We start from the raw sequence: 27,557 nt of genomic DNA, 5'->3' as shown, positions 1-27,557 counted from the left end.
AAAGCAACGTCTCTCTCTCTCTCTCTCTCATTAAATTCGTACAATCCGTTGTGAGTGGGAGGGGCCATACCGACATCTTAGATGAAGGTGAAATAATGATGCAACTTAAAGGCGTGAAGCTATAACAGGTCACTACTAATAGGTCACATGTTTTTGAGTGTGTAATTCGTCTTCGCAAATAACCAGCTCTTTTCAATTGCAATCCTGAAGAAGTGAAGAAAGAAAAGATAAAGAGCGAATAACCAGCACACGTGTTGCATTCAGCAATGTCCAGGCCTTTATGTAACATAAACATGTTACATGTTACACGCAATTAATGTTGCCTCAAGGCAAATTTTGAGAAAGATGTCCCTATTGTATGCTGAGTCGCGTGATAGTTTTCACTCCCGTCTTTCTAAAGCGTGGTGAAGCTTCACGGCAATGTGATACAAGATGCCGTGAAGCCGCATCGCAAGGAAAGTTTCGCGTAATACTCGAACCCCCGTCTTCATTGCTGAAGTGACTTCACTGGAAATTTTTGAGCACGCAGTGCAACTTGTTGCGGTCGAACTGATGCTATACAGACTATAACGAATACCTAAAATTTAGCATAATCGAGCTTTGCTATTTAGCTTGTTTATCGCACTTCGAAAAATATCCTGAGCGACTCAAGGCGACTTCGAACCGTACGCATTTGTCTTATTCGCGCGAGGCGAAACTCTTTTCTGAGAAGCCAGTAGTTGGTTCGAGTTGCGTGGGTCACTCTGGCGTAGCGAATCGATTACCCTGGGAACGTTAGCGAGTGCCATTCACGACATGGAACATCCTCGCAGAGGTCAGGTAGCACGTGACTTCTGCAGGTATAGGTATACACCATAGAGAGTACGCCATGTACTACTTGCAAGAGCGGTATACCTTTTCGCAGATGCTCGGTTGAGGGATGCCGCCCATCCAATTCTCCATCGTACTCGTCCTCTGTATGACCACCTGCGCCGACGAGAAACGGGGACGAGGTTTGTGCGGGATAAGGAAACACCGCGATTTTGTTCGTCTAATGAGCTATTGCTTACCCTTTTGTTTACCAACGCCGACAGTTTCTTTATGTTACCGCCGTTTGCGTTGTTAGCACTCAGGCTTTATTGAAACTTTGAATATCGGTGGGGAATGTGGGTGATGCTCACCCCCCCCCCCCCCCTTCCAAGAAAAGAAAGATAAAGAAACCCGAACAACGGGATCACCGTTCGTGCATTTAGGGAATGACTGGACAATTGATTCATTGGCTGACTTATTGGTTTGATTGACCAGACTTGTGTGTTTTAGACTTACTTGTCTCGGTATGATTGGTCGACTGGATCAAGCGTTCGAAAAGTGCATACGGACTATATCAGACGCCTCATTGAGGAATTTGACGTTTTGACGGCCTTGGATTTTTCGATCGCTTACCCAAATCTGCACGAGCAACGAACAAGGGCCGAAAACCTCAAAATTTCACAGATTTCACAAAGGGAGACACAGTCGTTCATGAACGTGAAGAGGAGCGCATTTCTTAACCGTATCCTAGTCTGACTATATATATCTTAGCCTAACTCACCTGGATCCTTCCTCGGTTTTGGCTGGGCGCCGTCTGATGCAGCTTGAGCAACAGGTCGTTGTCGCGGTCCAAGGGTATGGTGGCGAAGCCGTTGACAAAGGTCGCCTCCCGCCAGTCGCACCAGCGCAACAGGCGCACCACCAGGCGCGTGAAGAATCCCACTGCGGAACGAAGGTTTCGTCGGACAACTTACTCAAACGCAGCTAGGCAGTGCTTTTAGAATAGGTGCAGCGTTGTGAACAACCGATTGTGCTACATTTAGCGTCGTTGTTTGGTTAGATCTGTTAGACTGTCTAAAAGACGGCGTTTACTCTTTTCACGGAGTGCTTTCGCTCTGCTTGTCGTGTTCAATAAAGCCGCGCGTACTTCGTCTGGAACAACCAGAAATCTTGAAATTTGGAGTCAAACATGCAACAATAATTAAGTGTTTTCTTGGAGTCAGACAACGACAGTGAGAAACAGTTGTTTTCTATTCCTAAAGAGGCACCAGTGCTTGACAATGTGTCAGACCCATTTTCAATCACGGTTCTCTCGCGCACATTACCCGTACTCAGAGAACATTAAAAAAAAACACGATTAAAGTACAGCGTTAATTGAAATGAACATCTGTTCAAAGAATCGACGACGCGTTCAAATTATTCACTTCAGGGCATGCACGAAACACACGTCAGGACGTCAAAAGTCGGAACACATTCGACTTGCAAGCTTTTGGTTACACGTTATCACTACGGGTTCGAATCCGCAGATCACGTGTGATTTTTGCTTCAAAGCGAATTCAGTGTTTCCTTATATTGCTGTTGACCGCGCGCGCGTCTACATTCATTCATTCATTCATTCATTCATTCATTCATTCTTAGAGTATAGAAATACGCGCCTCCTCCAGCTGCATATGCTGGTGAGTAAGTTTTGTGGCATATACTGCTTGTTTACTCAAGATTTTAGTGGGGCTTATATTTTTCTGGGCAAGAAATGGGCATGGGCAGGACATATGATGAGGAGGGAAGATAACCGATGGTCATTAAGGGTTACGGACTGGATTATAAGGGAACGAAAGCGTAGCAGGGGGCGGCAGAAAGTTAGGTGGGCGGATGAGATTAAGAAGTTTGCAGGGACAACATGGCCACAATTAGTACATGACCGGGGTAGTTGGGGAAGTATGGGATAGGCCTTTGCCCTGCAGTGGGCGCAAGCAGCCTGATGATGATGATGATGATATTTTTCTGGGCGTCACCTTTGTTTTGACCAACATTACGGAATCATACTTGAGACGTATACACACCTGGTAGAAGTCCTGCGAAGTCGATGAAGAACACGAGCGCGTCGCTGCTTGGAGAGTTTCCCAAGGCCATCGACCTCGTCTGTAGCGAGGTCGTCAACCAAGGGACGACGCAGAAGGCTTCTTCTTCATCGCCGAGGGACATTTCCTGCAAAAAAGAAAAAAAAAGAAAAAGAAAGCATTGGTGGGTTGGAATCTGCGCCTGCTTTTCTTCAGCCCTAACCGCTCCGGTTCGTCGAGTGTTCGCGTGTGTCATAACTGGGAGCTCTATTAGAATTAAATTGTCGGGTTTGAAGTCCTTACAACTGTACTCTTGGTAATGAGGTACGCCGTATTGGAGAGTTTCCAGATTAATTTAGACCAACTAGAAATTGTTCTTCGAGCATCTAAATCTAAGTGTGCGCGAGTGTTTCGGAATTTAGCCCTCGCCGAAATGCGGCCGCCGCTGACTCGAATCGAACCCCAGACCTCGAGATCGGCAGCGGACCGACATAGCCCCCGTGGTCAGTCGCTGTGAACGCATCACTCCCATTCGGTCTCAACTAGTCTATTACTGATAGCGCACACATCGGACGCGGACTAAGATAGAAGACGTAACACGAGCTTTAGCTGACTCACGACTAAAAGTTTATTGCTTACAAACATTCATATAAATAGAAAAACTCACCACATGCGTACACCCGCGCCCCACACATTCCCTCAACCAAAAGCGGAACAAGACGCAAGAGTGGTAAAACAAGATCGTGGGATATTTTTGAGGGTCAAATACTTATTAAATTTTTTTTTACTTGTGTAGTGCGGGTGACGCCTAGCTTTTAGTTGTCAGTCAGCGCTCGTGTTTGAAGTGTGCGCTGTAATTAATAATGCAACTGTACCGACTCGCCCAGCTAGCTACCGCCGCCTATAGCGGCCGCGGTCACTCAGACAGACCTCGAACGGCAGCTGGAAAATGGCTTTGTCTTTGAGTTTCCGCTTAACAGAAATATGTTTTCTCGTATATTCGAATTACAATCCGAAGCTGTCGTGTCTGCAGCTTGTGTGTAAGTCGTACTTTACGCATTGTCTTACGCAAACCCTGAGGCACCGGCTAGCTACCGTAGCAGACGGCCTCCTGGAATAAGAAGGCCGCCCACCCGGGTCGCAGACTTCGCTCACTCAGAACAGTAAGGTTTAGTCCTCATCATCATGATAAGTATTTTCTCACCTTCAATAATTTTCTGAGCTAGAATAAGTTTCTTGAATAATTCTTTTACGTGCGATGAGCATGTGGGAAAGCTTTTACAACTTGTAAAGTGCATGTCAGTGTAGGACTTTGACATTCCTTCGGAATGGACGTCAACGCGCCAGCTTCATCGCGTCTACGCTCACCGATGGAATTCGTTCGTAGTGCGCCACCAGGAAATCCAGGGAACTGAGTACGGCCACCAGCGTTTCCAGCTGGTCGGTCGAGTTGCTCCACAGCGACCTGAGCTGCTTGTAGCTTATCCTGTAGCTGGCCGGCTCTTTCTTGCCCTTGGGGACGTCCTCCCAGCAGGTCTGCTTCTGAATGAATGAATGAATGAATGAATGAATGAATGAATGAATGAATGAATGAATGAATGAACCATTTATTTGAAAGGATGTCGTAATTGGTGAATAGGGCGCCATGGGTATATATATATAAAAAAAGACGATTCAAGGCACGCTTTGCAAGCTGCATGTGGGAACTCTTTCGCGAAGTGATGAATTAGGTGCTGCAAAAATGTTCATCTTCTGCGATGCGTCTCATGTTTGCCCCGGCAGATCAACGAGTTGTGCGAAAAAAAAAGCTCTCTCACCGCGAGACCCACGTGATCCACGTAACCGCGAATCACACACCGCCTCTGGGTTCGGTCCACTTTTTATCACGCCGTCTCCGTTGTAAGTCCAGTTTACCATTGTAGTCTCGCCTGGATAAAAATAAAAACGGCGTCGAGACCCACCTGCGGTGCCGAGCCGACCAGCTTGTAGAGGGCGTCGAGGAACCACTGCGGCCTGAGGATGACGATGCCGTCCCAGCGACTGTCGAGTGCGCCGACCCCGGTGCCCCGGTGCTGGCAGCCGAAGCACACGAGCTTCCCCTGCTGGTGGAGGAAGTGCACGACCGAGTGGAAGCCCTCTTCGCTGTCGATTCCTTCCTGGCGGCCGATCTCCTCCAGCTGCGGCCACGGAGTACAGAGAGAGACATCGTCAGCTTTACGCGACAGCGCAGCCCCCGGGTGGCTCGGCTGCTCTTGTCGTTCTCCAAGGTGCGCTCAGCACGAGGTCGCCTGTTCGATTCGTGAAGCCGCCATTCGGAATGAACTCCGAATAAACAAAGAATGAGAAAAAGCTGGTGTGCCAAAGTTTGGGTACACATTAACGCCAGAATAGGGCCTACGAGCTTACCGCGTTTGCTGGTATCAACCATGGTGGCAGAAACTACTAATGCACCGTACTTCGTGCATGCATTTCCCCCTATAGTTGTATTTTATTCTCTGGCTAATAGGTTCTCTCTCTCTCTCTCTCTCTCTCTGTCTCTCTCTCTCTCTGGCTAATCGTTTTCGCCTTCTGCCCCGACCCCCGCTGAGCCTTATCTGCCTAGATGTATGTCATTCGTTTCTTGTGAATGCCTTCTCTAGTGTAAACGTTGTTTGTGCTTTCCCCTTGCGCTCCGCTGCTGTGTGGGAGAGCCCTCGCTACGACCTACTCGGTGAGACGCCGATGTCCAACACGGAAAAGCTATAGGTCCACGTGAGCGACTATAGAACGTTAGCATCATCAGCATTATTTCAAAAAAAAAAAACGCCACCTCCACGATCGTCTCGCGTTACAAACCACATCGAAACCCCTGCGGGCACACGCACCATGTGCCGCCCATAACTTGCGCCAAAATTTCAAAATAAGCCACGTAGATCGACAGAAGCGAGACAATGTTATATGCCGTCGCTCGGAGCAAATCAGACTTTCTTGTATTTTGCCTAATTACGTAATTGTTTTCATTAATTAATTAACATCTCAAATATTCAGAGCAAGAAAGTCTGTCAGGAAATTGTAGACCGCCCCGAAAAACTTGCTCTCCAACTTTCTGTCGTTCAATACGTGGTGCATCACTTTTTTTTTCCAAGCCTGAAAGAAAGCCTACAAAATACGAAACAGTGCTGCGCGACTGGTCACGCGTCACGTTTTTCAGGCTTTCGCAAGCTTCTTTCAGGCTTGAAAAAAGAAATATTGTGATGTACCAGTATCGCATTATCAATATATCAAATTGAGGAACCTTCGATGCAGACGTACTTCTATCGAACTTGGCACTTCTAGACGTGACTTTTTCAACGGTAAAACAAATATTTTTGTCAGCTTTCGCTAAACAGCCAGGACTGTTGCGTAGGCTGTCGAACTAGGTTACGGGCGACAACCCCGCAGGCATACTAACTCGGCTTTTTCGTAGACACGGGCTTTCGTTATATAACCTTGACAGAGTCGTGCGTGCAAGCATAACAGGGTCTGGCCTGCGAGAGGGCGCGTCCTGTCGCGTTACATCATTGGGGTGTCTCAAGGTTTAGATGCTGTGTTAGAGCGCCCGGGAAGGACAGCTCCTTCTTCCGCCGCTCTCTCAGAATCCCCCTCAGGTCGCGGCCGGTGTTCGATCCCGCGACATCGTGCTTAGGAGCCCAACACCATAGCCACTAAGCAACCGGGGCGGGTCACGTACAGTTGAATGTACTGCTACAGATGTATGGGTTTTAGTTTGGGCGGATGAGTGCAGCAGGTTTACAATCGGAACGCTCGCGTCTCCCACTGCAAGCCGGCCTCCGCTACAGTGTGACAACCAGCTATGACCGCTGGATACATGACAACAGAATCCACAAAACACTGCTTCAATTCATACACAACACAGGCCTCACAGCACACATATAATACACATATACGCTCCAAGAATTATGCCTTAAGAGGAAGCTTTAGCTCCAGTGCTCCTATCTAAATACATGTAAAAGGAGAATTCGTTTTTCTCGGCAACCACTGCACTAAATTTGATAAGGTTTGTTCCATCTAAAAGACAAAGTTAAAATCTAGTGACAGTTGGTTTCGAATTTTTGAGTTAGGTTGTCAATTTTTTGTTAAAAATTGGCAAAAATCGAAAATTTTCGAAAAACGAAACTATCAAGTTTACAACTCTGTAACTCAACCACTAAAAACGATAATACAATTCTGTGAACAGCATCTAATAGTACATCAAAGCGGACAAAATTGATATTTTACACAGGAATATAAAAAAATTTAATCATGGGGAAATACAACTTTTGCAAAACCGTTGTAACCAACGTAACAAATTCACGTAAGATGTAAAATGACATATTGAATTTGTCCGCTTTGAATGATCTAATGGATGCCGTTTACAGAACCGCGATATCAGTTCTTGATGCAGAGCTATGACTTTGTAAACTTCGTGCTTCTATTTTTTTCAAACGTCTGAATTTTTGAAAATCCTTTTAACAAAATTGAAGCCCTAAATCAAAATTCCACTTCCAACAGTCACTAGAATTTAACTTTCTCTTTCAAATGCAACAAATTTCATCAAAATCGGTCGAGGAGTTATCTCATAAAAACGTTTTTGCGTTTTACATGTGTTTGGATAGGCCGCGTCGGAGTTGGGCCCGAACTAAAGCTTCCTCTTGAGGGCAAGCCTTTATCGCAATTAAAAAAAAAAGAAAGAAATAAAGAGTGCAGCAGGGGCGTAGTCCAGAAGTTGCGGCCCGCGACGTTGACATACCTGGTACAGGCTCGCGAAGTACACGCCGTTCTCGAGCAACCTCGCGAGCGCCCTCTCGAAGGCGAGCCACCGCAGCGGCACCTCGTGGCCCACGCAGTCCATGCGAGCCGCCACGTGCTCCACCTTGCGGCGGAGGGCCTCCAGGGCCTCCTCGGGGTCGTCGCCGCCGCCGCCGCCGAAGTCGCCGCCGCCTCCGCTGGACTCCGTCGCGGTGGCCGGTGGCGGAGACAGCGGCGACGTTTCCGCGCAGCTGTCGACGGCGAAGTACATGGGCAGCACGTGGCGACCGTACGCCTTGCTGCGCAGCGTGTCTCGCAGCTGCGTGAACTTCTCCGAGATCTGCGCGAGGCAGAGGGAAAGTTCATTGACCTTGTCATTGACCTGAGACGTCAGTTAATCAAAATTTCAATACAATTTCAGTTTACGCGCGTGCGAGTAGAGAAGAAGTTCATTGACCTTGTCATTGACCTAAGACGTCAGTTAATTTTAATCGAAATTTCAATACAATTTGAGCTTACGCGCGTGCGAGGCAGAGGAGAAGTTCATTGACCTTGTCATTGACCTGAGACGTCAGTTTATCAAAATTTCAATACAATTTCAGTTTACGCGCGTGCGAGGCAGAGGAGAAGTTCATTGACCTTGTCATTGACCTGAGACGTCAGTTTTAATCAAAATTTCAATACAATTTCAGTTTACGCGCGTGCGGGGCAGAGGAGAAGTTCATTGACCTTGTCATTGGACCTAAGACGTCAGCTTATTAAAATTTCAATGCAATTTCAGTTTACTTACTGCACGTAGTACAAGCACGTTTAGGTACGCAGGGTAAATAAAAGTCGTGGAGCCGTGAGGGTGAGCTGTGAAGACTACGTTTCTTCTTGACATCTGCACTACGTTTGTACAAGTCCTCGCGATATTTTGCAAGTCTGCACTGTACGTTTGAAACCAGAAATCAACTTGGCCACGCGGAAGACCATGTCCTCCACTTTCCTGAACTTCTCGTCGCCGACTTCCTAAAAGATCGCTCATACGATACCCGGTAGAGTGTTCTCGCTCGCGTTGCGACTTTGAAACTTATGACAAAAGGCGTATTCATAGATCGGCTTCAAGGCTACGAATACATGTCCAAGGCCAGAAACGCCACTAACACATTTTGTAGCGCCGCCCTCGGAAGGGTCGTCGATTGTTAGCGCCGCTTCTACATTCACAACCTTGCAGTCACCGCAGCAACACGTTTGCGCAAAAGTGACTGTCGCGTGTTTTCGATCAATCGAAAAGCGTAGCATAGCTATACGTGCTATACGAGCAAACCAACACTCGCTAGCCGTGGGCTCACCGTGTTATTCCTGGCCTGGGCGTTTCCTCGGAGCCTGGACCGGTGAGTGCCCACGAGGATGACGGTGGGCAGGAGTTGTGACGTGTCCACGTCCTCGACGTCCTTGGCGGCCCCGTAGTCTCCGTCCTGGTGCGTCCTCGCCGCCGACACGTGGATCGAGGTGAGCCACTGGTGCACGTAGTCGATGGTGGACAGCGGAGAACCCGGGTCCTCCATCTGGGGGTGAGGGCAACCTGTTTTATAATTTCCATGTGTGCCAACTATCCGGGATTTGTTTTTTCTTCGTAAACTTCACGCATTCGGGCTCGTTCTTTAATCTTAGGAATGTCTGTTTTGGGTGAAAAATGCATTTCCTTGGCGACGAAGATTCGCTCGTCGGTCTCCGACCGTACCCTTGGAAGTCCTTCTGATTGTGAAAGCACACTCGAGGGGTACCAGCTTCGAGCGAGTTTATCAATAAAAGTTCCAGGAGCAAGCGATATTGGCAACAACAACGTTGCTGAACTAGTCAGTGTGATAAACATTGTTGTTTTTCATTTGGTGTGGTTCCGAGTTTGCTGTTGCTTGTGCGCTGAAAGGTAAATGATCGTTCATATAACGTGCGTTGCATCGCACGAGAGGTCTGTGCTCCAGGATAAGCTAAAAAAGGTGTACGTGCTATACCCCCTCCCCCCTTGTTTTTCCCGCTTTCCGGCGTTGTGTCCGCGGAACTTTTATGAATTTTTAAGTTCACAGGTATTACGCGTGCACATGGCAAGTGTTGCAGGCATTCACCTTCAAAGTCTGCATCTGCATAGTGTCTGCTGGCACCCGACTTAGCTCTTTTTTGTAAGCTGTTGTTTATGAGAAGTCTACATCATAGCCAAGAGGGAAAAAAAAAACTCCGCTTCGGACGCCCCAGGGCAGTTAGTTATGCGACTGTCAGTACGAAATTCGCTCTTCACCGAGAAATTTGCGTAAGTTAAGCGCACTGCTTACTCCACGAGTCTGGTCCGGGACGTGAATTGGCTCGTTCAGGTCCCTGGTGAGGTCGAAGAGGAGTAGGTAGATGCCGTGAGATGAGTAGAATGCCTGCAACGGGGTTTCGGGATAAATCAACAACACTACCACTCTAATTTGATGTAGAGCAAAAATGCAGCATTCGAGCACTAAACACGTAGTAATGAGCATGACTTTTGTTTCATTCATTCAATAATTGTTTATTTGCAGCATATTTTGAGTTTATCTTCGTTCCGCAGCTTCATCTCTGCACTCGTTTCTACGTTGGCCTTCCTAGATAGAAAACCGCCTGGAAAACCAGGTTTATAGAGACGCCCCAATGTGATTTTGCATGCGTTGTGTTCGTCGTCTGTCAGTGATACGCGATATGCTTACTTTGCTTCTAGTTACTGTGGTCTTTGGAATACGACGGGACCTATGTCACTGGTTTCTGCGCCGATAATTTTGGTTGATATTATGTTGAGTTGTAATCGCTGGCCGGCGTGATGCACTGCTGACTTCGATACACAAGTGTACATTCACTGCACTATTCGGTGAAAGTCTGAAGCCTATGGAGTGTTTGGACATTTGGTAAACCTGCTTAGTGACAAACCTACTGCGAGCTCTGCTGCCATTGGCTTCTCTTTACAGGGTGGTCTGTCTACATGTGTATCACTGTACGTACCGATACTGTAGAAATCTATATGTTAACGCGCCCTGTTCTGTAATTTTCCTCAATAGCTTCAATGCGGCGCATTTTTCCAAGCCTCGTAGTTGTATTCGGTTGGAAAACTCGTCACCTTGAGGAAATCAGTAAGACGTCTCAAAGATGCACTTAAGCATTGTTTATGTAGTTATGGCACGTGCGCGTTTCTCCTTTATGCCCCAGCTTTTGCTCGCCCATTCTGGCATTCCAACCCCCTTTATACACAGAGAGAAGTTGCGTAGAGGTTTCCGTCGACCAGGTTATAGTACCGCCAATGTACCCTCCTGCTCCTATTCAATGCACCCCCCTCTCTCCCTCATTCCCTCGACTTCCGGTGTCAAGCGTAACTTACACCGGTGTCACACGTACTCTTGTGATCGCGATCGGGGCCGATCCGTATCGCATTTCTTGATCGAGATCAGCAGTGGTCGCTGCTACATGGTCCAACGATCGGTTTCGAGTTATCGTCTGCTGATCGTCAGCAACTCTCAGAACTCCATAATGTATTGGTTACAAATTCAGATTTGCAAAAGCTGGTTAAATTCGGACAATATTTCAATTTTAAAGCTTATGAATGCTGGTAGAAAATTTGTAAACGTTTTTTCTTTATTTTATTGAGCTGCCTTCACTTAGTGTTTTTAGCGTTTTCAGAATACTGCGCTAGAGGGCGCAGACGTCAGCCTGCGATAGCGATCAAGGTGCCTGATCGCGATTCTCGGATCGTGATCTCAAATGACCGTGTAGTGACACCCGATCCAGATCAAGCTCGATCGGGATCGGCCCCGATTGCGATCAAAAGTGTACGTGTGACCCTGGTATTACGTCTTGTCAGCTTCTGGTTCCAAGCAGAAGTGATGTTTGCCGTCTGCTGCTGCTGCGAAGATGTCACTAAGTAGTAAGGGGAATCCCGGAAACGGAAATAACGTAAGAAGAACTTCGTCGCTTGCTAGACTGCAAGTACTGGGACATCACCTAAATGCTCTTTCAGGACGTACGCGCCCCACTTCTCGTTCCTTCTTTCTGTAGCTTTTCAATTGTCGCTTTTGTCAAGTCCTGACAGCCCAACTTGGGTCGTCCCATTTGTCTAGATTGTGCAGTATGCCTTTGTTCAATTGAGAACTCGTCGCCTATGAGAAGTCTACAGGAAGTGCTCGGACATTATGCGCAAGCGTTCTTGTAAAGCGCAAGCGCCCTTCACAATCTTTCCCAAGAACCCTAGAATTCACTCGTCCCTTTTGTCGAGATGTAGAGGTCAAGCTTCGTTCATACTTCTTCAAACGTTGACAATTTGTCACCTTGTAAGGAGCTTTGTAAGCAGTCGACAGAAAGTACTCGGAAACTATACCTAACGTTCTTTTAGAACGTACGCGACCTACAGCTGGCATTACTGCACCAACCCCTGCACCACCTCCCCCCCCCCTTTTTTTTTGTCCAGTTCCAGCATTTCAGCTGCTTGGTCTACCCCGGTTGCCGAGACGTCGAAGTCAAGGTGTGCTCATAGCTTTTAATCATCGAAAATTATTCACTTTTACGAAAGCCGTAAGAGGTCTACAGAAAGTACCCTGAACGTTATACGTAAACGTTCTTTACAGAAAGCGCCAACCCTCCACTCGACGTTCCCTCCCGCGCCCCCTAGCTCTTGCTGGTCACGTTTCTCCAGCCCTGGCACTCCAGCTTGGGCCGCTTGGAACTCGTCGACGACGCGGCGGATAGCCGCGCCTTCCTCCACTCCCCCCGGCCGTTCGCCTTGGCGGCGCAGCCATCTTTCCACTCGGAGAACTCGGCCAGGTCTCCGTGCTCGATGAGGCGGAACGGGCCGGCGCCCAGCCTGACGCACGGGTTGCCCCGGCGGCCGCAATCCGCGATCCTTCGCAGCTTCAGCGCGAAAGCCGAGTTGCGGAAACCCGCCGGAAGGAGGTCGTAGAGGTAGGCCGCCTGCTCGCGCAGGTCCGGACCCCGCGGCTGGGACTCCGGGTCGACCGGAGGTCGTTCCTCCTGGAAGTACCGGACCATGAGGCCGGTCTCCGGGTCTCGGCGCGGCATGTTCTGGTGGCGCTCGGCGATGTAGGACAGCAGCACCAGGGCGAACTGGAAGCTGAGGACGCCCGCCACCAGAAGCACGTACTCGAGCGCGTCCTGGCCTTCGCAGAACTGCTGTTTGCGGTGCCACGGCTGGCGGCGTTGCATCTGTCGTTGGCGCGCTGGTGTCGCTCAACGCGGAGAACAAACGATGCCCACTAGCCGAAACGAGGTCTTCTTCTTTCTTCATGTTGATCGCGCTCGCTGTACTCGCGGTATTTTGGAGGGGCTGCCCTGATGATGATGATGACGATGATGATGGTGATGGTGATGATGATGATGATGTTTAGCTATGACATTATGACACCCGCTATGGGGGATGCCCCGAGAATAGAGCGAAGATAAAGAAACGCTAAATCACATTATGCCATTTCCTTGGTGCCAGTCTCAACCGAGTCTCTCATTTCGATTTCTTTCCTGTGTAGTCACATTCTGGAATCGAATGAATGAAGCTAGTTGCCTGTTGAGTGCGGATACAACTACATATTACTGGGTAATACAGAAATTGAAGGAGGAGGTCAAGATAAGCTGAAAAAAAATTTAAAAGCACGACTAAATAAGTTTATAGTTTTCGTTAAGTTCGCGGTAGTCGGTTGATAAATAGAAAAAAATAAATGCAGGTCAGAGGGGTGGTGGGGGTGATAACTTTATTGCACACAGGGGAGTTGCGGACACGTAGGTCCTTGGGCCCCCGCACGGCCCCACTGCATTCAAACGTTCATGTCCCGGAGGCAATTTTCGAATTTTGCGCCGACACCTGAGTGCCGGTACTCAAGGTGACGTCACAGACTTTAGGGGGGGGGGGGGGGTTCTTGCTTTTCTTTTTTCTCCTATTCGGGCCGTTACGACTTAGTAAATATTCTTGCAACTCGCTCTTTTAGAATAGGATGTAGTTTACTATTACTGATAAAAAATGCTAGGACCACGGATCTCTACTTTAGGGTACAGATCGATGGCTATAGGCCCTAGCAGGCGTCGTTAAAATGCATGACGTCACGTCTTTGTGTCTTTTCCTGGCTTACCGAATCTCTTCTCGCGGTAAGAGCGCCTTCTTTTTTTCTTCTTTTATTATTATAGGCGGATGATCTACGAATGCAGCTCAACTTATATCTATATTTAATGTCCCTTTTAACCTACAAATTTGTTTTTAAAAAGTAATATCTTTAGAGGGTAGCCAGTTGATTCCAGGAAAGCGAACAAGAATTAGAAGGCTCGGCACTGAAAAAATTTCCGCGTAGTTCCAATATTCCAGTATTGCGGTTGTTGATTCCGCTGTTACGTGAAACGGTGCTGTATGAGACATGCTCGGCACCTTGCGAAAAGGAAGGTGGTTAACTGACGCACAAGCGGTCCTTTTAGATCAATGACCGCACGAACTCACATCCCGGCTCACCTGGTGGGTGATGAAGTGCCTGGGCAGGCCGTCGAAGTCCCAGATCATGAAGGTCACCTGACTGCTGGTGACCTGCGCCGTGACCGTGCCCGCGGTGGCGTTGCCGCCTCCCGAGGACGACGAGGTCAGCCGGGGTCCCTTCTCGGTCTCCCGGGCGTCCAAGTCTTGTTTGCTTTCGGCTTCTTTCAGCAGGCGTTCGACCAGCGCCACCACCTCGGCCGGCAGGTCCTGGGGCATGCCGTCCCAGCTGGTCGCCGTGGGTGTGTCCTTCGTGTGAGTCGACTGCGATGGACAACTTCGTCACTCGGATGGCAGTGGCGTCATCAAAGAAAAAAACAAAACTTAAGTGCCCCCTGACCAGTGGCATAGCAAGCGATACTTTTTCGAGGAGGAGGGGGTGCATACTTGACCCGGGGAGGGAGAGATGGTACAGTAATCGGCTGTTGTCGCGCGTTGCTTTATGCCAGGTATGCTTGTTCTTAAACTCATGCACTACGTGACGCCTACGGTTAGAAGCATGCTCCTCGTTCGCCGCCTTGGCCGTCAGGGAGCGCTGGCTAACATTCCTAGGGCTCGTCGTGTACACATGCACATATACCCAAGAAAGTTGACGGTGAGGACGGTCGCCCCGGCAGGCTAATGGTAAAGCACCGCACGCGAGAGACAGTTGGTTGTCGATTCGGCACCCACCTGGAAACGACTTCTGTTATCGTCCACTACTCATTTGCCTTTACCTCTACCTTACTCTGCCTTTACCTCACTTTGACATTTCAACGAAATGCGACAATTAATTTTCCCTGTGCTATACTCAGGCTTCGTGATCAGTTTCTTGTCTCTGTCGCTCTGCACAACGATTGAGCAGTGCCGTCGTTTAAAAGCCGTGCCTCTCGTTCGAATCCAACGACGCACTCGCCTTGACCGAAGTCGAGCGCGCCGTGCCGTGTCCCCCGGCCGATCCCTCGGTGACCCCGCCGTGACGCGCGTGGTTGTGCCGGTGCCGGAGCACGCCCTGGCCCTTGACCGAGCTCCGGGTGGAGCCCAGCAGGCGGCGCCGGTCCTCCTGGTGCTGTCGCTTGCGCTGCTGCAGCGTCATCTCGCGCACCACGTTCAGGGCCACCGCCTGGTGGTACTCGGCGTCGCTGATGTGGCCCACGTCCGCTGGGGGGCAGGCAGGGTACGTCACGCTTTCGTCGAAGGCCGTTTTACCGCCGGCAAATGAAAAGAGTAGTTCTCTAACTTGTCTGCGTTACGGAGTACCCGAAGACTCGAACGTAGTGCTTGGGTGCGCTATAGACAGTTGGTTAAGCGAAACTGGTGTGGAATGTCGGCTTACCGAAGACGTGGCTGGCACTAACAACACTGTTGGCGGCGTCTGGTGACGCTTTGTCTAACGACAACGAGTTAGGAATGCTTTGTGCTACACTTGTCTTCCCTTCGAATGGAAGTAAACGACGTAACTACATATTGACGGTTACGTTGGTGCTGACGCAGTGGCTAAGTACAATGTAGTCGGTTTGCGAAAAAACAGCTCTGGTTAAACTAAGTTCGGGAAAAATAGGTATTTCTCAGTTTATTCATCGGTAAGCTTCTCATACCGGTGGACCATCACGTGGGCCGGCTAGGAGGAGCTCTTGCCCTGCGTTACGGCGACTGCTGCTCCATCGTAATCAGAAGGATTTTTATTAATCGATCAAGAAAGGGAAGGAAGCTTGAATTAAAAACGAAATCACTTCACTTGAAGAAGTTTCGAGCTACCTTTACGTAGCAGTTATCGAACTGTGTTCAACGAAAAATATTTGCCCTGCAGAGACAAGAAACAAAAAAGAAAAGGACAACACCCGGCACAGCAAAGTTGTGCAACCCTCAAGCCAGTATACGGAATTATTCGGTCCTTACGCTCCACCCAGTTCTGGTCGACGTCCTCGGGTGTCCGCGTCAGCAGCTCGGTGGGCAGAGCCATCCAGGGCGCCCCGTCGCCTTTCTCGGACGTCCTGCAGCAGTGCACCGCGTCCACCACCGACCTCTCCCCGCCGTCTCCCTCGGAACCGCTGGACAGAATGGGGGAGGGTACCGGTGTCTCACAATAGTCACTAAATGTAACGTTGTAAGCGCTTGCTCATCTCTTCAGCAATGTGAAGACGTCTACCCAGCGGTCGATTTAGGCACCACTGGCCTCCTTGAAGCCCTTGGGTTCAGCGGGAGCAGTGGTAAAGCAAACATGTCCGTAATAGGCATTAGTAATAGGCGATTGGAGGATTGGTGGAAGAAAAGTAGGGAAACGACAAAAGACGGAGACGTGCAAAAGCACAGATCGCAATAGGGGAACAAAAAATTTGGTCGTGGTAGTTTATAGTGTTTTTTTTTTCATTGTTTAACCTAGGTAGGACATTAGGCAGCATAATATCAAGAGCTTGGTGGCGCAACCCACCGCCCCGTTCCAAGGGGGACGCTCATAACATCCATCCATCCATCCATCCATCCATCCATCCATCCATCCATCCATCCATCCATCCATCCATCCATCCATCCATCCATCCATCCATCCATCCATCCATCCATCCATCCATCCATCCAGCAACATTGGTCACCGCACGTCATACTGGGTGCTTGGCGGGTCCGTAAATCTGGCGTTCGGACCGTCCAGGCCTTTCTTAATTACGCGTTTGGCTTCTAGATTTCGAGCAGACCTACCCGCTATGTGCTTCTCTTCCTTCCTCCGTCAGAATTGTCACTCGCTTTCGCTCTTCCAGGACAAATATCTGGACTGCGGCTTGCATTTTGTAGAAATAACAACGCCTATGGAAGCGTTCTGCAGAAAGTAGGTGGACTGCATTATTTTTTTTCTTTGTCATTAACCTATGTGGGGAACATTGAAGCCGTTTCGAAGGTGTTTGCATGCACGTAACTTCCTCCCTCCTCCCCCCCCCCCCCCAAAAAAAAGAAATTATCCCTGAAAGCAGTCTTTGCCACACTACGATACACTGATAGGAGAAGCTCTCTTCTGCGAACTGTGAGTGACTGACTCGTTTTCACACAAGTACGCAGACAACACATGAGCAGCTGAAACTATAGTGTCTCCTACAGATGCCTCGTGCCTTGTTATAGAAGTTTTTGGAGTTTTCATTAGCCGTCTCATTCGTTGCACTGTAACCAGTAAACGCTGGTAGTCAGAAAGCTTCGAACCTTAGTCACCTGGTTTTTGTAGACATATATTTCAGCGACGCCTGTAACTGCTGGTTACTTCTAGACTACTGGGAAGTATGGAGCCTCACAGTTCTAACATCTAAGATCATTACTACCCTATATAGTCGGGATTGGCGACCAAAAAAGACAAGCTCCAAAAGAAGACTTTGAATTGACAGGATTTTAATGACCACCCCGCAATAGCTTCAACCAGGTCACTGGGCCACGACCAGTCGAGTTTTGTCTAAACCCTCATCACTATCTTTGCACAAATTCATAATAAAAGTACAATTCTTTTCTCTCTGTCGTACTGCGAGACTCTTAACACGCTTTAAATAAAGTTACATTAAATGGACAGTAAAAAGGGGGGGTGGGGAAGACAGAGGTGAGGAAAGACATGGAGGTTAGCCAAACAATAAAAAATAAGAATAAATAAAAGGAAATTTTAATTAGGTTGTATTAGTAAAATGCGCTTCTGTAATAGCATGACAGCTGATCTTACCCTGAGAAGAGGTTTAACAAGTTACACAAAGGCGGCAATGCTTAAGACGGGTCGCGACGCCGCCCAGAAGTTCCCGCGCCAGTTCGCAGTGACGTCACGGATCTTGAAAGGGTCTACGCTAGCCCAGTTGTTTACCGGTAAAGGATTACATCGCATTCTTAAAGAGCCAAATACTCATCCCAGCAAATTTGAAGAAATTTTCTTGCGCCAGAACGACCCCAATATGAGAGAAACGCTTTGAGATCCGTGGTGCCACGCTAACGTGTACACCCTCTCTGAGGTGACGCGGCGCGAAGTTCCAGGAGAGGATATTTAGCGTTCCTTTTCTCGTTCTTAATCGGCCCTTTGCTTCTCAATACTTCTGGAAGGTGGAGACTGCCTACGGGTCTCGCTGTGTCAATATCTTGGCTTTCCATATTCTTATTGATGATGATGGTCGGTACTATTATATGTATCGACGTTCCCTTTAAAGCGGAGTGGTGACAAATAGTCACCTAGCCTGCTTCTCGAGTTGATCAGGTATGCTATGCATGCTTTTCATTCTGGCATACTTTTTTTTCTGTACACCTCCCTAATTTTTTTCTGTTATCTTCCTCAAAACTTCTCTATCCACCTCTTTGTTTTGTTCTTTCTCCCTTTTTTTCCTCTTGGTTACCCCCCCCCGTTTCTTTCTCTCCTTTTCTTTCTTTTCTTTTCTCCCCGTCTTCCCGCTCTCCCCCTCTAGTTCCCTCGTCTTGGGAATCACGCTCACAGACGTCAGGCGACAGCGCTCATTACCTCTGAAGTCACTGCCTTTATAACCAACCTCCACCGACAACAAACGCACGTAGCGTCACTGCACTAACCCTTTAAAGCTAACATGCCGAGGATGACGAGGCCGCCTTTGACGAAGATAGGTCCACCTGTCGAAACGTTGGCCAGCCATTCTGAGGCACCTTAGCCCTGTTTACGAACTTTATATACCGCACTATCTATACCTCGTGCTTCGTCTACCTTATGGATGGATGGATGTTATGAGCGTCCCCTTTGGAACGGGGCGGTGGGTTGCGCCACCAAGCTCTTGCTACTATACTGCCTAATATTCTACCTAGGTTAAACAATGAAAAAAGGCACATAAAGAACACACTGAACTACCACGCCCAGATTTTCTTATCCCCTATTGCGAACTGTGCTTTTGTACGTCTCCGTCTTTGGTCGTTTCCCTACTTTTCTTCCACCAATCCTTCAGTCGCCTCTTACTAATGTCTATTGCGTACATGTTTGCTTTACCACTGCTCCCTCTGAACCCAAGGGCTTCAAGGAGGCCAGTGGTGCCTAAATCGACCGCTGGGTAGACGTCTTCACATTCTAATAAAACATGCTCCGTAGTTTCCCTAGCTTTACCACAGCAAGCACATGCTTCTAAATGCCTTACCCGGCATTGAGCAGCGCCCTCTTGAGGCTAGACTTCCCGGCTCCGGGGCAGCCGACGATGTACAGCCGCGTGCGGTAGAGCGGCACGCTGCCTTCGGCGCACGCCTGCTTGTACGCGCGAACGGCGTCCGGACCGCGGGCGACCACTTCCACGGGTGCCGAGCTGCCTGCAGGGAAAGCGGACGCACCGCGGGACATCTCGGTGACAGCGCGCAGTGGAAAAAAAAAAAAAAAAAGTTGGAGAGAGGGGTTCGCGACGTCGAGGCAAAGTCAACTCGAGACTCACATGGCGTGACGAACTTCGCCGAGACCGTTATGCCGTAGAGGTCGACGACGAGCCAGAGCCGCTCCTTGGTTGGCAGTCCGGAGAAGAGCGCTCCCTTGTAGTCGCTGTCTACGAATAGCTGAAAGTGACCCTGTGCGTTCACGTAGAAGGTGAGCCTGCGGTGGAATAAGGAAAGGTACGGCTATGCGTTACCCGTATTATTGACCTGCTGTACCTGTGCCTTTGTGCTATGAGACGACGGAGTTTTAGCCTTTACGGAGTACCGGCTTACAACCGGATACGTAGACGTTAAGAAGTCGCGTTGGTGGCGCCTTCTTGTAGCGCACGCTTTAACCAGAGGGGAAACGGCGTTTAGTGCAGTTGCCGACCATTAACTAACTCGAGTAATAATTACCAACGGGAGTAATAGGCATCTCAAATAGAAGGACAGAGTTTCGCCGCAGATCGAATTTAAACGAATTAATTCACATTGACTTTTTATCTTTCCGAGAGGAAATTAGCTCAATAAATTGGGAGGTTTTGTTGTATTTTGCCTGATCTATCATACAATGGTTTTGCAGAGATCGTGGGCTCAACATATCATAAACACTTTCCTTTACTCTGAAAAAAAAAAACGTAAGCGGGCCCGTAAGCCAGGGATGCTCGAATGCTTCCATACTCAGAATGACAAAGGAAAATAATAGACTTTTTAATCTTTTTTATAGGACGCGAATCAGTTGCCTTGAAGACTTTGAAGAGGTATCGAAATAATTTGAGCAAAACTCATGGGCAAGCCAAACATAATTATTAGTTCACAATGTTTGACTGTGGGATAAACGTGAAAGAAAGGTTGGACAGGTTTAATGCTGCAATATCTGCTAGGCAACAAGGCGACAATATTGAGGAACTTGTAACAGACAATGACATGTACAAAGGGGAAGAGTTGGCTAGCAAATTGAATAAGCACTTTACTGCACTAGTTCAGAGAACCAGCGATGACAGCGCTCTCAACTACCTACCGCCTCCCACGCAGAATTCCCTATTCGCTGCAGCGACAAATGTACACAAAATAATAAACATCTTTAGGCACTTTAAGGTGAGCAACCTATTTCATACTTAACGCACCTATATAATCTTTCCTTAACTGCCGATACCTTTTCACAGCGTATGAAGACTGCCAGGATAACGGTAATATACAAGGGAGGCGGGAAAAATAAATTGAGGAACTATAAGCCGATTTCAATAATGCTGATATTGTCAAGCGGAACGGAGAAGGTTTTGTTCAGTAGACTGTCAAATTTCTTTGACGAACACTGGGTTACTATGCCATCACACTGCGTGTTTAGACCTGCTCTTTCAACACAAGGCGCGTTACATGATCAAAAATAACTAATCGTAAACAATATATAAGCAAAAAAGATAACGTGAGGAACTCACGCAGATTTTTTTCAAGGTTTTGTATGCGGCAAACCATGTAACATTACAAAAAATAAATTGCTACGGAATTCGCTGTGTTGTCTTAGAACCAATTGAAAGTTACTTGACCGGCCGATAGCAAAGTGTGTAAGTAAATAAATATCTGTCGGTGCTAAAAAAAATACATATCGTGCACCTCTGGGCGGCATACTCGATCTATTTCTGTTTATTATTTTAATTAATGATATTGAAAGTATTGACAGCTCCGCACAATAAGTAATTCATGCGAACGATACGTGTTTATTATCTTTTTTTCAGGAGCGAATGCGGATACCATGATAGCATCGGCAAGTGACACATTAAAGAGACTACACACATGGACAGTAAAGAATTCACTGTGTATTAATTGTGCTAAAACGAGAGCAATTTTTTTTCCTGGCCGAATCTATATCATGCAAAATGTTTAATTCCCTAAGCTTAAACAATATCAGAATAGAAGTGTCGTCGTCTGCAAAGACACTGACTGTTGTGTTTCACGAGTACATTTCCTGGGAATGCCACACAGGCTACATAAGAAATAAACTTAACGGAACCGCAGGCACCCTGCAAAAAATGTCAGCGCGCACTGCCATAGTCGCAAACGCTTGCGTTATATGACGCTCTCTTCGATTCTCATTTTCGTTACTGTCATATAATCTGCGCTACTATAGTACCTAGAAATCGTTGTTCAAGTTAATCGCATCTGTTCATCGTACAATGCGCACACGTCCGAATTATTTGCCAGATTTTACGTTTTAAAAGTTACAACCCTCTACTAGAACACCTTTTGACAGCTCTTAAATCCGACTTAACTCATAATGGCCGCCACATTTGAGCTGTAGCAAATTCTCGCCTCGAAGTTATCGCTGCGGCGATATATACTGATCAGTGCAACTTGCACACATGATATAATGACGTAATGTGGATATACCAGGTGATCACTTTTAAAGTTTACAGAATTTTTTTTTTAATCGCCTGCGCCAGATAATTCTTCTCCTTAGCTGGATAATTCGAAGAGGGGGACAATACTTTCACGATTAATCGAAACACATATTCAAATTATTAACGAAAATTCACTAATTAACTTCTGAGTTAAGTACTTTTCGGTAATTACAATTTAGGAACTTCAGCCGTAGCCGGTATGGCGATGTGCAATGCACTTGGAATGAATTTTCAGGATGGCCTTTCTAGATATTCATTGCCAAAGTGTACGATGAAATACACGGGCGTTCCAGTTACTTTTGTGCTTCCGTGCATCAAATAGCGTCTTGTTAAAGGGGAAGAAGAATGCATTTCTACCACTAGCTTGATGGCGCATAACTCGGAATCCGTGCCACCCTCAAAAAAGTCGTGCGAATTGGATGTTCCTTGCAAGCTCACCAGCTACACTCTGTAATTTGCGATGTGCCGTAAATAATTAAAAACATAGGGCTTCTTCGTCAAATATTTGATTATGTGTCTTAGGGGGCCGGGGCCCGTGTCAGGTGCTCTGTCGCCTTTAGCCTCGGCCCCCTCTTAGACTGTGTCTGAGCATACAATAAAGAAAGAAAGAAAGAAAGAAAGAAAGAAAGAAAGAAAGAAAGAAAGAAAGAAAGAAATCTATAAAATCAGCATCCGCCATGGTTGCTTACTGGCTATGGCGTTGGGCTGCTAAGCACAAGGTCCCACGATCGAATCTCGGCCACGGCGGCCGCATTTCGATAGAGGCGAAACGAAAAAAAAAAAGAAACACCCGTGCACTTAGATTTAGGTGCGCGTTAAAGAACCCCAGGTGGTCCAAATTTTAGATGTCCCCCACTACGGCATGCCTCATAGTCAGAAAGTGGCACTTAAAACCCTATAACTCATTCATAAAATCAGCAGGGGGGGGGGGGGGGGGGGGGCTCACTTCAAACAATGAGCGATCCATCGCTCTGGCAGTGGTCGGATCCAGTATCCCTGCTTGGAGGCCAGCTCGGGCCAGCTGAAGCGGGGCAGCGCCATCGCGCCGCCGCTGTTTGCCGTCGAGCCCGAGGTCACGGTCGCCGTCACGGTCGAGCCGACCACGGCGGCGGCGGCGGCGGGGTCGTGCGCGGTCAGTCCCAGCCTCAGCGCGCCCGTCCAGGACTCGCTGGAGGTGAGCTGCAGCGACAGCCGCGAGCCAACGGCCACGGGCTTGGCGCTGAACGTGATCGCGTCGCAGAAGGACGCCAGCCTGGTGGCCCGCTTGCCGCCCTCGTCGATGAGCACGTTGGCCCCGTGCACGCCGTGGAACCGCATGCCCTCCTTCCTCTGTGCTACGGGTCACCTGGCGGCGACGGCTTCCTTCCCGCTTGTTACGTCATCGTATGTCGCCGGTCGGCCGTCTCCGCGGAGCCTCTGCGGCTGAAGACGCTTCCGGAGCAGCTCTCCTGGCGAGGGCAACAGAGACAGAGCGAGAACAGTATGGCAAGACCCGCAGAAGGTGCATAACATGAGCATGCTGGCACAGAGAGAGAGAGAGAGAGAGGAGGGGGGGGGGGGAGATGAAATTTGTTATGACAGTGATGGCAAAATTTAGAGCTGCTCTTGAACTCATCATACGGTGTTCTAACAATACACGGATGCGACATGATGGCGCGACGCAGCACGCAAAGCCAATCCTGCTGCGCAGAAGAAACAGCTCCCAGGCATCTCAGGCATCTCACCAGGCGTTTCACGACGCTAACGTGACGAGGGGCGTCGCCAGGTGGCGTTGCAGCCGTCGCACCTAGACGGTCCGCGCACGAGATGACAGACCGACGGGAAACTGTCGGCGTTAGTCAGCGCACAGTGAGATATATTGGGTAACGTTAGCTTGACGTTTACAGCCTGTTCGGCTCAGACCAGTGCGCGCGCGCGGACCAGTTCAACAGGAACTCTGGTGCGCATGCGCACGACGATCGTGCCACCAGCGGAAGGCAGAACTCTGCCCTGGCTTCGCCACGCAGGCGATTGAGCGTAGCGTTGAACGGTATGTCCACCTCGCTTAGTCGTCTTTCTTTTTTCTTTTTTTGAGCGAAACTCGCTTCGCGATTTGGGAGACCCTATAATCCTCTGCGCCTGTGCTGCTCATTCGCAGTCGGTAGATAAGACACGACAACGCCTTGCGACGACGGCGCGAACATGCCTCTAGGGCTCGTATAAACGAATAAAAGGAAAAGGGTTGACCAACAGTCGACGCTAAAGAACACCAGGTCGACTTACATGGTAGTTCAAATGATTCAATTACATATCTCTATTCTGCCTCACATGTTCGTTATTCATTAATTTCTTATCTTCTTTGCGTCGTGTTTTAGTTAAATTGCGTTGCCTTTGTCTTTTTAACGTCGACAATTTGTTCACCCTTTCTTTTGACCAACTCGGCCGAACCCGGGCATAGTAATGTCTGTGCTGCAATGGGCTTAATTTTTTACTTGCACTAATTACCCCCAAACCGTTAACTTTACTTACTGTGCGGGCTACTCTCTCTTGTGGCCACCGATAAAGCCGCCATTCGGACAAGTCCGAGCGAACTCTCTCTTCATTTACCAAAAGTCTGTTCTCCGGCGGCATTGCCTCAACGTGTCTATGTCGACGGTGGTGCACCCTTTACAGGGGTATCGTTTGTTGTGGTTAATTTTGGACTTTACTGGTGCTAATTACGCCCGCACCTTTAATTGTGCCTACTGTGCGGCTTACTGTTTCTTGTGCCCATCGATGACACCGCCTTTCAGACAAGTCGAAGCCAACTCGCTCCATTTACCAAAAGTGTGCCGTACGGAGGCTTTGCCTCAGCGTCTCTGTGTGGACGGCAGTGCACCCTTCACAGGGGTATAGTGCAATCTAGTTAATTTTTGACGTTACTGGCACCAATTACGCCCGCACGGTTAATTGTACTTAGTGTGCGGCTTACTGATTCTTGTGCCCATCGATGAAGCCGCCTTTCAGACAAGTCGAAGCCAACTCGCTCCATTTACCAAAAGTGTGCCGAACGGAGGCTTTGCCTCAGCGTCCCTGTGTGAACGGCAGTGCACCCTTCACAGGGGTACAGTGCAATGTAGTTAATTTTTGACGTTACTGGCACTAATTACGCCCGCACGGTTAATTGTACTTAGTGTGCGGCTTACTGTCTCTTGTGGCCATCGATGAAGGTGCCTTTCAGACAAGTCCAAGCCAACTGGCTCCGTTTAACAAAACGTGTGTCGTACGGAGGCTTTGCCTCAACGTGTCTCTATGGACGGTGGTGCACCTTTTACAGGGGTATCGTTTAATGTGGTTAATTTTTTTACTTTACTGGCGCTAATTACGCCTGAACGGTCAATTTTACTTACTGTGCGGCTTACTCTCTTGTGGCCATCAGTGAAGCCACCTTTCAAAGAAGTCAGAGCGGACTCCCTCCATTTTCCAAACGCCTTGCGGCTGCTTTGCCTCAACGTGTATCAGCGGTGGTGTACCGTTTACAAAAGTGTATGACAATGTGGTTAATATTCGAATTAACTAGCGCTTATTACGCGCGCTCTGTTATTTTTACTTACTGTGCGGCTTACTCTCTCTTATGGCCATCGGTGAAGCGGCCTATCAGACAAGACCAACCGAACTCGCTCCATTTACCAAAAGTCTGCCATGCGGCAGCTTTGCCTCAATGTCCCTATATCAACAGCGGTGCACCTTTTACAGGAGTGTAGTGCCATGTGCTTAATTTTAACGCGATAGCATTAAGGGCCCCGTATCGCAAGAAATCCTATTTCGGCGTCCCGTATCCCACGTCGGCCGTCTTTTCTCGAGAAATCATGCCGAACCACGCATACCCAACCACTCAGGCCCTCCGCGTGCCACATAGGCGTTACTGAACTAATTGAATTTCTCAAAGTAAAATGCATCAGAAAAATTTTGGCTCTGCTATTGCGCAGCTCACATAGCATATGTGTTTGTCTAATCGCACATGCGGATTGAGAGGCTCTTGTAGTATACTTATTACGTTATTTTTTTTTCTAAACATCCACGCAATCAGACATTTCAAGAATAAGTCTCTGCACGCATGTGTGGTCACTATGAATTGTTCAAATTGTAAGGTTTTGTTTTAATTATGATGAGATCGTAAAGTAACGAAGTCGTTCGGCATTTAAAGAACGAAATTTACGGGCAAATCGACGCACGCTGGACCGCCATATACTTGAAACTATCGTAAACACAATCTCCAGATTTCCCTTTAATGACCGGATGTTATGTGTGTGACGACCATATGATAGCAACTTGAAAAGCAGGGCCAAAGTTGCTCAACGTTTGGCCATAATTGCTCTCACATTGAGCCACTTTTGCCGTTCACTGGATATACCGTGACCTCGCTTTCATTGTACTTGAGGACTAACGCGTTGAAACCTGTGCGTGAAGTTAAAGGTCTGTTACGCTTTGCCTTCAGACTGTTTGTTCTAAGGAAGTGTTCGTAGCAGAAGATTCTAATGGGAGGTTAGTTTTAGCCAAAATGTGGCTCAATCTTAGTTCAGAGAGAAACCTGTCGCATAAGAGACCCTGGGCAAGAGAAAGAAGTTACGCGCACGATCGGAGAATGGTTCTGCTTTCCTTCAAATTGGGATACATTATTTACGCTAAGTTCTTACGTCGATAAATTTACCGATGGAGCTGTATAATCTTAGCCAACGAGTTTTCTGTGCTCCTTTGCGCGCGTAACAGCCGTTGGCATAGAATGCCTGCCATCAGTCTTTCTGGGCTTGGGACAAAAGAATTGGTTTTCCGGCACGCCTGTCAAGGTTAAAGAGGCACTACAGAATATTTGGCTTTCAAGTACACGTCGAAAATAATAAGTTCGATGCAACAAACTGAATAAGGTTTACAAATCTATAACTCATTAGCGAAAACAGATTTCGCAGTTTTATAAATTACGTCTGTTAGAACTTCTGAAACTAGCAAATGTGATGTGTAAGTTTGGAACTTACGTGAAATTTTCGCAACGCTAACGAAAGTTTCGAAAAAGCGCTTCCAATAAATTAGCGCTATATTTCAGCGCGCTCGAAAAAGCATCGTTTCTCTGTACCTCAATATGTGCACATATATCGTTTTTTCTTTTCATTGCTGAGTTATAGTCGTGAACTTGATTCTTCAGTTTCTTTCTTTATTTTGCGATTTTCAGGAATTTCTGTAATAACTTGAGAGCATAAAAATTTTTAAAAAATGTGCTCCCTGCAGTCCGCGGCATATAGCTATAGCTATACCTATAAGCGCAAACAAATTTTATCGAAGTGGGTGCAGTGCATGCAGAGAAAAGCGATTTATCTGTTCCCAAGTATTTTCGCGCCATGTCGTACATATAGCTACACCACGCTACGTTTCACGACACAGTTGCCGGTTCGATGGGCACCAGTCGAATTGCAGGAAGTAGAGCACGCAACTTCATTTACAAGGGGCGGTATAGAATTGTCCGTAAACATGCTGCTCTGCCTCCATAGAGTGTAGCACGCTGCTCCGCTTTCAAGGTGGGGGTGGGGGGTTACGCTATGAGTAATGAACCGACCTACGAGATTTTGTTTGCGACGATTGCGACTATCATTCACATCGTGTGTTTCTGTAATACACAATCGATGTTTCGCTTTGGCGTGCGTACGTGCGTGTGCGTGTAGCGCTTTAATTTTATTCGTGCAC

At 48.0% G+C, this 27,557-nt stretch overlaps 2 protein-coding genes across 4 annotated transcripts in view; one reads left to right on the top strand and one right to left on the bottom strand.

The window, feature by feature from the left end:
• LOC135917309 (transmembrane protein 8B) overlaps positions 1 to 27,557 on the top strand; it is a 70,473-nt gene that overhangs the window by 321 nt on the left and 42,595 nt on the right. The gene's annotated exons all lie outside the window — the stretch shown is intronic.
• LOC135917308 (uncharacterized) overlaps positions 1 to 27,557 on the bottom strand; it is a 46,866-nt gene that overhangs the window by 12,215 nt on the left and 7,094 nt on the right. For 2 of the 3 annotated variants that reach the window (XM_070525602.1, XM_065450868.1), the window contains 14 exons: positions 22,810 to 23,311; positions 19,488 to 19,642; positions 19,203 to 19,368; positions 16,000 to 16,151; positions 15,017 to 15,261; positions 14,104 to 14,385; positions 9,926 to 10,018; positions 8,948 to 9,163; positions 7,615 to 7,953; positions 4,808 to 5,023; positions 4,215 to 4,388; positions 2,850 to 2,994; positions 1,571 to 1,731; positions 895 to 966 (listed from right to left, as the gene is read on the bottom strand). In XM_070525602.1, coding sequence (XP_070381703.1) covers positions 895 to 966; positions 1,571 to 1,731; positions 2,850 to 2,994; positions 4,215 to 4,388; positions 4,808 to 5,023; positions 7,615 to 7,953; positions 8,948 to 9,163; positions 9,926 to 10,018; positions 14,104 to 14,385; positions 15,017 to 15,261; positions 16,000 to 16,151; positions 19,203 to 19,368; positions 19,488 to 19,642; positions 22,810 to 23,180 — 2,787 coding nt within the window. In that variant the 5' untranslated portion in view covers positions 23,181 to 23,311. The remainder of the gene's footprint in view (positions 1 to 894; positions 967 to 1,570; positions 1,732 to 2,849; positions 2,995 to 4,214; positions 4,389 to 4,807; positions 5,024 to 7,614; positions 7,954 to 8,947; positions 9,164 to 9,925; positions 10,019 to 14,103; positions 14,386 to 15,016; positions 15,262 to 15,999; positions 16,152 to 19,202; positions 19,369 to 19,487; positions 19,643 to 22,809; positions 23,312 to 27,557) is intronic. The other variant, XM_070525603.1, reaches the window with a different exon arrangement.

The sequence above is a fragment of the Dermacentor albipictus genome, chromosome 9 (assembly GCF_038994185.2).
Source record: "Dermacentor albipictus isolate Rhodes 1998 colony chromosome 9, USDA_Dalb.pri_finalv2, whole genome shotgun sequence".
Lineage (NCBI taxonomy): Eukaryota > Metazoa > Arthropoda > Arachnida > Ixodida > Ixodidae > Dermacentor > Dermacentor albipictus.
This window is presented reverse-complemented; position numbering and strand designations above follow the sequence as displayed.